General features: G+C 41.0%; 1 protein-coding gene across 4 annotated transcripts in view; it reads right to left on the reverse strand.

Moving 5' to 3' along the window:
* The window catches only part of kaznb (kazrin, periplakin interacting protein b), a 98355-nt gene that overhangs the window by 15317 nt on the left and 70885 nt on the right, over positions 1–12153 (reverse strand). For all 4 annotated transcript variants that reach the window (XM_020598061.1, XM_020598060.1, XM_020598062.1 and 1 more), the window contains one exon: positions 9861–9968. In XM_020598061.1, the coding sequence (XP_020453717.1) occupies positions 9861–9968 (108 nt within the window). The remainder of the gene's footprint in view (positions 1–9860; positions 9969–12153) is intronic.

The following is a 12153-nucleotide window of genomic DNA, read 5'->3' on the forward strand; positions in this document are numbered from 1 at the left end:
TTTGGAAACGTGCTTTAACTCTTTCCTTACATTGCCATTTCTTTAAAAAGGTCACATTTTCCTTGCAGCAGTACTGACCTTATAAAAAACAGACACTAGTAAAGGTATGATTGTGATAACTGCATTTAATCTACTGTAGTGTGCCAAAGACAACATGGTCAGAGCTTCAGTTATATGATCTCCATCAGTTTCCATTAAAGCAAGTCCTGTGCACAGTATAAACAGCAAAACATAGAGAATCTCTTCTCGAGTATAAGTGTTATTCAGACAAGATGTTTAGATATCGTACAATATTTGGATTACTCTTTAATTGTAGGTTTAAGCAATAATCTGCAAATAAAGCCTGAAGGAATTTTGGTTTTGCAGACTTTTCACTGCGTTCCTCTGCCCTGCTGACTCCTGCGGTGTTGGTGCACAGCTATAATATGCTATCAATAGGGTGGGTGGTGTAGTGTCTGTGTGTGTGGGAGGGGTTCGGGGGAATTGGAGCTGAAGGATGAAAACAGTAATGGCTTTCTACAGAAAGTGCATGAGGAAAGATTTTCTGCTGTAAAGTTGCAGGAGGTGCAGCTGATACTGCAGGACATCACAGAAATGTCATTTAATGGCACATTTCTCAGACAAATTACTATTATCAATAAATATAAGGACACCTATACCATAATTTTCTTTAAATAAAGTTATAGACAGTATGACAAATGTGGGGGTGTGGAGGCCGGCAACAAAACTGCAATACAGCAACAGCTTGTCTGTAATTTGCTGATATGAGCAGAGCTGTTTCAAACAGCCAGGAAAGTTTTTAAAATGCTTCATCAAAGCCTCCTAATAAGCTTTTCTTTCATAAGCTCATCTAATTGATAAACTTTCCCTAGAATGAACCAATAAAAACATCTGAGTGTCCTGCTCTATTGCTTTTTCTGATAAGGGAAACATTATGTAAGTGTGTACCTGCAATGCAGGTAATTGTGTTGCCTGAAACTGTCAGTCTCCCTGAGGGGAAGCAAGCTAGCACCATGTCTCTGTTCCTGCTTGTGAGCTACAGGATATGTTTAACTGTAGGACACAGTGGGCTCTATTTTACTGCCAGAGCAAAGCCACCGTAGCTTCAAACACAGTCTTTATGCAGTTTTCCTTGGGCGCAAGTGTATTTATTACTTAAATTGTATTTATTTATTTATTTGCAGTTTGGTGTGTTTAGTCTTTTCCTGCCATGAATGAATGCGCTTACATTGTGATGAGAGAACAGATGCAGCTGAAACTGTGTTCATGCTGATTTGACCCGAATTTGCATTTGTGTTAAATCCTGCTCAGAACGCATGTGCATTGCAATTTTCCCAACAACAGTCGAGGCTGTGAAGCACGAGACCAGGCACCCAAATGTATTTTAACGGCCACACCAACTTAAAATAAAACCTTACATCCACAAGTGGTCTGCTGGAATTTACTGTAAATAATTAATTAGGAAATTTGTGGGATAATTTGGAAATATTATTTTTCAAATAAGATGAATAAACTACTCATCCTCAGTATATGGTTATAGATATGAAGATGGTCAAACAGGGTTGGTGCATGTCACGATGCACCACCTGTACTTATCAGATGTGGCTGTGAGTAAATATAATTGCTGCTTGTTACAAAATCTTTCTGTCATCCATGCACAAACACTGGTAAGTCATAATAACAAAGTATTGAGTGAATATTTATGTGCAATACAATAAATATTCTCCCAATCACAATTTAAGAAAGGACATAACTGGCAGGAGAAGACTAAATACCGGGAGAATCTTTTGTTGCCATATTTCACATTTCTGTAGATGCAGTCAGGGCGACTCTGCACCTCATGGACTAGTATGTCACTTTTCTCGTGCAGATCAGTCGTCATAACATCAGTGACATCAGATTTCCTGCAGTGCTTTAAATGTGGATGAGAGGAGCTGGTTTTTTGGTCATCACTAATGTCTGCCCAGACTCCAGCTGCTATAATCCATAATGGATTCCTCCCACTAATAATGTATTCAGCCTCTTTTCCACACACACCACATTGCACCTGGCTCTGCCCAACATGTATCAGCGCTGGTGGTCACTAATTATAGGACACACCCAACACTTTTTGGACACTCCTTATGTTTAAATGTGCATTTGCCTCTGTGCACCGCATGGACACTTATCGGACGGACGGAGAGACAGACAGACCTTTGTAAGCAATACAAATACATTTCACTTATTGTCAGTTAAACAGCATTTTGATCAAATGATTACAAACAACAAAGGATCTAAACAAGAAATTACATTTCTTCTGTCTGCATGGTCGAGCTAATCAAATCAATCAAGTAATAAAACCAATCAAGGTTAAAGTTAAATGCTCCTAATTTGTCAAACACAAAAAAGTGTAGAGGATGCAGAGTCAACTCATTTAACTCCAGAGTCATGTGTACACTACTGCACAGGCTGGAAAATGAACACTAGAAGACAAACAGACACTTTGGCATCACATACAATATGTAATACTACTGTAATATTATCTATTACCAGTTATGAGCACACATTACTCCATGCAGTGAAATTTCTTCCCCTGTTGCTGCGGGATTACATGTTCTGCGCTTGTGTGCATGTGCATTTGAATGTTTGCGAGGGAGTGTGCATCTGTGCTCACAGATGGCTATTTCTGCCCTGTATTATGACAGGAGCATACTGTATGTCTGCTGCGCTCTGGCCTCCACTAATTACAGTATAAAGATCAGTTGAGATTGTTCTAGAGAAGATAGCAGTCCACCTTAGCTCTTGATTGACAGGAAAGAAAGATGAGTATGGGTGGACTTAAACCCTACAAATAACATACTGACAAGTGTTGCTGTGGAGCTCTTCCTAATGTATATATGATGCTGTTCTTAAGAGGGTTACACTGCACAAGAGACACTATGTTTAATAGAGTATGGGCAGCACTGCTCAACACAAACCATCTGTTTTAAGGTATGCCCTTATGTCTTACACTTTTTAAACCAAGCTGTAGGAATGGCAGTGCTGAGGTGATGGTCAATCCACTGACTAAAATATGTCAACAGTGAAGAACAGGCTTTTTTTTTTTTTTTTTTACAGACATTCATGGTTCTCAGAGGATGAATGACAACACTGGTGATCCCTTGAGTTTTCGTCTAGTGCCATAAAGTTCAAATCACAAAGTTTGTTATTTTTGCTGAAATGTCTCCACAACTACTGGATGTACTGTCACGACATGCGGCACAGACATTCACAAAGAATTTTATTAACTTTCATGACCCTCTGTCTTTTCATTTTGCACCAAAATCAGTTCAAATTTAAGCTTTTTTGTTTTATGAAAAACTATAACTACCAGCATACAGTAGCTGTAGAGTATTAATGCTGTTACAAAGCAAACAAACAAAGAAGCACAAAAAAACAACCCAACAACAGACAACTCAAAACTGTCTGATTGAAGTTACCCCTAAAAGAAAAAGCCTGTGATTTCTGAAAACTCTTTTCACAACTCAAGACAACAGAACAACCCAAGCAGTCTTTAAGGATTTATGAAAGAATAACCCTGTCAGAAAGTCAGAAAGGAGGGAAAGACAGAGAAGAGAAGACTCAGACTAGGGGGCTTGACAAATAAACAGATTCATTCTGTCTGAGGCTCCTGCTGAGTCTCAAATCACAGGGAAGGTGCGTGGGTGGGTGGGGAGGATGTTTAGGCCGCAGTGATCAGGGTCTGTTTGAAATCATCACAGCACTATATTTAGCATCTGCATTGTTAATTTGTCCTACAGTCACAGGAGGAGCTTGTGCCGTAATGGAACAGAGGTTGTATAGATTTGTGTGGGCTGTATAGGGTTAGATTCGACAGGCTTAAACTACAAATACTGGTGATGAGCTGCTCGTATACTAGGAGATCAAAAACAACCAGGGGCAAACACCTAATTCCTGATGCCTTGACATGTTGCGACTGTGGCACTGTACCCTCTGCATCCTAAAAAGGCCCTGCATGCAAGGGTCAGGCCCACTTCCCACTCAGGGTATTATACTGCCTCTCTATAATACATATGGGCATAAATAATGCACGTTGCTGGCTCTCAAAGCACCCTGAGCACAGTATTCACCATCTAATGGTAGCTCATCCTGCTCCACACATGAAACATCACTCTCTTGTTCAGTACATCTAAAAAACTGTTATTTATCTGTTGATCGTTTTACTCTAAAAACCCTATACAAATGCTAATATGGCTGAAGTGTGTGCATGCTAGGGTCAGTGGAGCAAGTAAGAATAAAACCAGCCAAAATGAAGTTCTGCGTATTGTTTGTACAGTACGTATGTGTACCTGTACCCGTGTACAGCTTGTGTGAACGGGTATCCAGCGGGAACACCTTCCATTAATTATTGCCTATGGGTTTACATTACAATTTAGGTCAGTGCCAGGATGCCAAGTGCAGATAGCTGTAATTGATTCACACATTTATTATGTGGAGATTAGGCACACTGCCAATGTGCCACTGGAAGAGCACTGAGAACTTGGACAAGGCTGTTTAGATTTGTAATACTGCTGTCAAGAGCTGCATTTTGGAAAACAGCCTCGTTCACTTGACTCTGCTATCATTCACTGTACATGGGTTTGGTTCACATGAAGCAAATTAGCCGGTGATTAAGTAAACTAACATGGTAGACAAGGCTGCTGTGTAGCATGTGTCTGAGTGTAGGACGGTGTTTATGAAACATTTGTGTGGCTTTGTCTGAAATCCTATTAAAGACATGTCTCTGGACAGCAAGGTGCATGATTAGTTCATTCTACATTCATACTAATTGTCCAACATTTTGGGAAATATGCTTGTTTATTTTCTTGCCAAATTAGGTGAGAAGTCAAATACAGCTCTCGGATCTATATAATAAATATGTAGCTGAAATTAGCTTAGCTTAGCATTAAGACTGGATAGAGAGGGAAACATAATTAATGAGCTTTAAAGGTGCAAAGGAGATTTTGTTTTTACGTTTGGATAGGGCCAGGCTAGCGGATTCCTCTTGTTTCAACTTATGTCAGACTAATGCATTAATGAATATCAGTGTTTGTTGTTAGATCCCAATTTATAAGCACAACAGTGGTAATTGCCCAAATGAAAATATTTGGAAGTCACCATCGTGCCAGTAAGTGGCTTAAAACCAAGGAGGCTTCTTCACACGTGTTGGTTTTACAGTGGACAGTCCTGGGCTCTTGTGGACTTGTATTCAGCAAAGTAAAGTGTGAATGGATAAGGGAAAATACTGAGTGACCACAATAATCAGGAAAGGGGAGGCATCCATGATGTCAACCAACTTGTAAAAGCCACAAACAAACAAAATGCCACAAGGCCTGTTGTCCCTGTTTTGAAACTTTAGTGGGGACTAAACATCTGTCAGAAACTGCAGGTCTGTGGGGAAAAGGAAATCTACCAGATTTGCTACACAGCCTCCCCCCAGGCCTGGGGCATGTCAGAATAATCCCACAAGCTGCACGTGGAACCTGTTCTACAGCTGGTGCTACTGCTTAAGCGCATATCTGTGAAACTTTAAAAACTGCAATCAGAAGCTTAAATTGTCTAAAAAAAACAGCAATAACTATTGCTTTGTGCTTTTCGGTATTCAGTGTGGAGATGATGTGAGACTTGTGGAGACGATGAAAGTAATAACTGCCCTTGATTAGCTAAGAGTAGCTATGGCTCACACTGAGATTGAAGACAAATTATACTAAAAAAGGATGATGCTTTAAATGAAGACATGCCACATGCCGTCTGTGGTGATCTTGATCAAGAACTGTGTGGAGTGTGACGTTGACAGTTATGTACCATCTGTCTGCTGCAGTGCAGTTGGGCAGTCATTATCGTCTGCAGTTTTGAGTGTTAACTTCAGGGTTCACAGTACATGAGTAGAAGTCACACAAAACACAATGGGCTACTGACCGACCGCTGTGTAGGAAAAGGAGGGAGTTGGTGCTCGTTTTCAGACAGTCTCGTCAGGAGACATTGATATATTTGTTAATAGACATTAACCTGGATTGCTCATATAGGCTACTGAGGCAAACAGCTTTAGAAGGTGACATGAGAAGTGTCACAGATTGTTGTGTAAGGAATGAAAACAAAGCGCTAGACAGAGATGTGCAACTAGCCAGTCAAGGTGTGAAGTAGAGGTAAATGTCAGATCCTTGGCTTGGAAAATGACAAAATAAAACATTCACAACATCACACCAGTAGGGGCAAATGGGCTTACATTTTGAGTTTCTATTTTCTTTTCAAGATCAGCAAAAAACATGGGGGCTAACATCTTGTAAGCACACAGAAGGTCAAGTCCCCACAGTGTGAGTGTGTAAACAGGTTTCAGTCTCCACAATGCGAGTAATACTGGATGCATGCACAATCACCCACACACACAAGGACACATATTATGCAAAATTCACTTTTAGGTCTCCGGTGTGTGTAGAGACACACAAAACGGGAGAAATGCTTTTTCCACATTTGTAAAAACCCCTGCTCAAAAAGAGTATTCAGATGTGTCTCTCTTTATGATAAACATTTTCTAGTGACAGCATTAAATGACAGCATAAACCTGAAAATGAGCATAATTTGTGACCTTTAATCTATGAAATGTCTAAAGTTGTTAAATAAATATAGTGAGAGAGTAAAAAGTACAAGATTTCCCTTTGTAATGTAGTACAGTGGAGAAGTAAACTAGATTAACATTTACAGGACGAGATTTTAAGATTTTTAGTAAGTACAGTACTTGAGGTAAAGGTTCTTCACTTTCCACCACTGCATGCTGTCCTGTTTGTGTTACAGATTATTTCCATGACCAACACAGTGAGTTTCATTAATTAAATTTAAATTCCTGTCATACAGTCAATGTGGGCACTGGTCCACACACATGAGCTCAAACTGCTCACCGACCTACACTATCCCTCCATCTCACACACAAACATCTCCTCTCCCCGCTCTCTCTCTTTCTCTGCCTGTCTTTTTATCTGCCACCAACCGACCTTACCCTCTTCCTTCTCCGACCTCATGTCCTCCTCGGCACAGGCTCCGCTTGGCTCCACTGTCAACTGTGGTGTGAGCTCTCATAGCAGGTGAAAAAAAAAGAGAAAACACGCACACACTCGTATACGTAGAGGCCAGTGCACACACCATTCAAACTGAAAACACAATGCAGACAGCCACTCCCAACCCTTCTCGCTGAGGTTCCACCCAGCCAGGTAACCAGGAAGTCATCCCCTGAGAGATACTCAGCTGCATTTCCTGCTCCATTTCTTTCTTTCTTTCCTAAGAAAGTGTCTCTTTTTCTCTCCCACTTTCTATGTACCTGTTTAGTGGCACGCCCAGAGGCAGCTAGGACAACTTTCACCCCACACCCACTCTCGCTTTTCATCTTTCTTTCTCCATAGTTCACAAGTGACGGGGAGGGGGAAGGGAATACAAACTGCAGAATTAAGCCTCAGGTAATGAACCAGGTGAGTCAGTGGAGTTCTCACTCCACCTAATGGCTGAGAGCTAGAACAGGACTGTGTGTGTAATTACACTCACCAACGGAACAGAGAACGATACACTCCTCTGTATGAAACCAACACACCCTCTGAGCAAAAAACACCTTTGTAGCATACATGTATTTACATAACTCACCTCCTGAACATCAACGTGTGCTCTGGCTAGAGGAGATAGGAATGTAAACTCTGAATAAAAATGATGTGAGTGTAAACTTCCCTATAAACACCTTAGAAAATGAATTACTGCAGCAGCGAAGTGATATGAAGTTCGTGTTTCTGACCAAACTGCCTTAGCTCTACACACTCAGACTGGATTATTAATCTGAGCTTTGCCATGCTATATTTAACTCTCCAGGGGATATTTCCATCACCTGCTCTCCTGGGACAGTGCTGACTTTGTACAGAACACATCATGTTAGATGGGAACCTTCACATAAGTGGACACAGTTGCAAAATAAATCAGTTTGAGGCTGGTACATCTTGCCTCTCAGGGCACTTTAGGCCTGAAATCCAAAGGCAGATGCAGGCAGGTAGATTCAGCCTGCATGCCTGTCTGGCTGTAAAATTCTAATGATAATTTTAGTATATGAGCGCTTAGCATACTGTAAGCATATGTGTGCATTGGTGTGCAAGTGAAACTTGAGTTAAACCTTTTGCATTCAATAATGTGACAGCAGTTCAGAGCAGGCATGTCATTTGTCCTGCCTGTCAGAGGTTGGCATTCAGTGTTTTAGCTCTGTCCAAAGATCAAATGTGCTCTAACCAGATACTTGTCACAGGAGGCAATGAAAGTGTCAATCACATGCAAGCACCTCAAGGGTTCCTGCCAGGCTCATTCTCCCTGACTGATCAGAGCTGAAACAAAAGATTGCAACAAAACTCTTCTATAGTTAATACTAATTATACCTCATTAGAAGGTATATTGCAAGTGCATGTTTCTCTGCACTGCCCAGTGCCCATAAGATTTCATAGAGCCACAATATTAAAACTTTTACACAGGCTAATTACATAAATTCTAGTTAAAATTCAAATTTGTATGACTCAAGATACTTTTTTATTTGTATGTAGAACTACAAAATTACACTACAGCAGATTTTTTTGACCAAATGTAGCACTTAATAATTCCAAGGTCGTGCTGTAGCCTGCCTCTCAGCTACCCTCAGTCATATTCACAGCATTGCCTTTATCATGACGGCTTCTCGGTGTGAAATTTTCCAGCCCTCAGTGTCCTTATTCTTCAGCTTAACTTTCTGTATCACTATGTCATTCATTTGCGTTGCTCACATTAAAGCAACAAGAAATCTTAAAAGCCTTTTTTTCTTTACCTTTCCCTCTCCCCCACTGTATTGCTCTCCCTTCTCTCAGCTGCACACGGTTGACCTGTCAGTCTGCATTATCAGTGCTGGGGGATGTTGATAGAGAGCCGGGACGGAGCGGCATTAAAATATTAGCTAGCCTTGAGAAAGAAGAAGAGGTGGAAAAAACAGAGGAGGAGGGAGACTGAAAGCAATGATGGGCACAGGGAAAAGACGGAGAATGACTGACGGAGGTCACCACTGTCACTGGTCATTGTTGATGGAAATTACATGAGGCTTGTCTAATAGCCACTGAACGTGCTCTGCCAGCATCAAGAGGAGAGACTGGATGAAAAGAATTACAATTGCGCTGCAGGCTTTCTGGTTTGGTATGAGAATGACAAAGAATAATAGCAGTCAGTATGATAGGACAAAGAAATGGACACAAAGCTCATAGATTAGGCAACAATACGCATGCGATCAATAGACTTTATGATCAATATCTTTTGTGGTGCATATTATTAAAGGCTGATTACCACACACAAGAGATTGAGAGAGCCTATTATCCTGAGCCATACAGGCCTCTCTATAAAACATTTCATTTCTCAGACTGATGACAGTGATTGGAGAAAATAAGTAGCCTTGCTGCAGTGCAATAATTGCACATTACAACGCAACCCTAGTGCAATAAATTTCAATAAAGCTCCATTCAGATTAAAGCCATTTGCAAAGCCACATGCTTTTCTTTGGCAAGAAGTCAATCAAGTCTCACAGTCTTATGCCAGTGCCTATGTGCACTTTGGATCAAGTGACAAAACATGTGGTTTAGTTGCAATCATTCACAGCCAGCAGTGAACGGTAAGGCCCTCATGGTCAGGTATCAAGAGCTGTTATTTGATTGTTCTCACACTCTTGGCCTGAACAGGCCTTTGCTCCGGTGTTAATCTCCCAGTCAAGCTGACAGCTCTGTGTCTTTTAACTGCCAGGATAAATCACCATGCACTCTTCCTGCTGTCACCAAGGCAACAGCTTGGATTTTAGAGCAATATGGTACCTTTGCCTAGTGAGCAGTCAGGAGTGCCAAAGTCCATCAGGCTGGATATCTCAGTCGGGTAGCACATGTCTGTCACCACTGTCTTCTGTCTGCGATGCACTGATGTATCTACAGGAGAAAAAAAATTAACAATGAAAGTCATTTCACAGAGTCAGACGAGTCTGATGTTTATACTGTCATCAGAACGTCCCATCCATATTCATACAGCCATGTCATTCAAATACGTTATATTCTTAATAATAGCGTGCGAGTGCATAAGTGGAGTGTGTGAACAACCGTGCAACTATAGCTGGCTTGGCAAATCAGATGATTCATTCTGACATGATGTCAATTCAGCACACGCTCCTGAGCCTGCAAACACATTGCAAATATGAATCTCTAAAACCAACCACTGCAGTTGTGAGCAGCATTTCAAAGCAATAATAACACACTAACTAAAACAGTAAACATGCTTGCTCGTTTCATTATTTGATAATGCCTGGCTGATGTTTTACTCTTTTTTCCCCTTTAGATTGGCAGATTTAAAAAAAAAATCTTTCATCCCTATTCTTCATCTCTTTTGTCCTCAAATAAAATCCAGCCCTTGATTCCACAGTGTCCCGCTAACCCATTTCTGTGCTCTATATATTGAGCTAATGTCACTAATCAACAACGTCTGTGAGCTGCAGTGACTGAGGCCTGTCTACTCATCATTTCTTCTCCTTTGTTATTTCTTCCTGCCCACTGCCTTCCTCCACCCTAATATGTAAATGTTTCTCATCCAAGTGTAAAGCATAAGAGAAAGCAATCGCTGTACCAGGGAGTGGTTTTGCAGAGCAGCCAAAGTAAATCTGCTGATCTTATACCTGTGCTTCTGATGTCAGATTTCATGCTAGATAAAGGTGTGACAGCATGTTTTCTAGTGTAACCATAAACCTCATCCATGGGTCCAGCAATAAGCAATAGCCCTGCTGTGCCCTCTCAGACGTACCATCTACAAAACCAGTAATGACCTTACTTTGCCAAGGCTCCACCTCTTGGCAGTTTCAAATTCATGTCTATATGATATTTATCTAGACCACTAGTCTTCCCCTTCTCTATTCTGTTTAGGTGTTGTTAAGCTGACCTTTTCTTCAGTCTTTAATATGGAGCAGGCTGCCTCATGCTTGGCCATGGCCTCTTTCCTTAGCACCAACAATAATGAAAAAGAGAGAAACAGAGAGATTGAAACTGCTGGGAATGGGACATATTCAAAGAGAATCTATTCCAACGCTTACTGTACTAGCTGAAGGTGTCTGTTCTTTGTACTCTTAAACATAAAGATGTCAAGAGAAAAACTGACAGCAATAACAGCCACTTCCTCAATTTGGAGAGCTGGCATCTAAACTGAAGTGAGCTGCATTTTAATTATTACATGGTATTTTGGATATGTTGGCATTCTGTCACTATGTCCCTGTCAGTGTTGTAAAGTATGTGTGCACTGGGAATAATGGGTACATCCTCAGGAGTGAATAAAAAATCTGGCACCTCATCTCTGCCTGGTCGAACATGTGGTGTGAGAGGTCAGAGGTTATGGAAATGCTGAGGCAGAGCTGTGCTGGGTTATCTGTAACCATACTGACCAGGCCAGGCAGCTGGCTAATGACTGTGATCCATCCATCCATTCATTATCTATACCACTTATTCCTAAATAGGGCTGCGGGGACTCTGGAGCCAATCCCTGCTGACATTGGGTGAGAGGCAGGGTACACCCTGGACAGGTCACCAGTCTATCACAGAGCCAATATATAGTAAACCACCTACATCCACACTCACTCCTACAGGCATATTAGAACCATAATGACTGATTTAAATATTTAAAGAGGCTGCTCACTCACACAGGTTGTTTCTTTGTTTGGTTGATTAAACCTCTGTTCAGGGTGAAACACTAAGGTACATGTGGTCACCAGACTGCACAAGCCAACAAGAATAAACTTTTTCACAAAAGATATCTTGACTTGTCATAAAAGAAAAAGCACAGGTGCTACTAATAACACTGGCAGTGACTCTATCTTATTTAAGTATCCCAGTAGGCCATGGCAGTGTAACAGCGAAACAGCACGCATAATGTCAGGACCCTGAAGCTGAAGTAGAGTTCAACCATCACGAGTTATATTGTTTGCACATGTAATTCTTTACTGTAACATGTTAAAATACAGATGCACTTTTAACATACTTGTTCTCAGCAGTTGTAGCCAGTGTCAGAGAATGACAGCACCACACTGTGCAAATGTGGTTTTACAAAACATTTGCCTTGTGCTTTGCAAATAGGTTC

This window comes from Monopterus albus, unplaced genomic scaffold, assembly GCF_001952655.1.
Source record: "Monopterus albus unplaced genomic scaffold, M_albus_1.0 scaffold36.1, whole genome shotgun sequence".
In the NCBI taxonomy this organism is placed as follows: domain Eukaryota; kingdom Metazoa; phylum Chordata; class Actinopteri; order Synbranchiformes; family Synbranchidae; genus Monopterus; species Monopterus albus.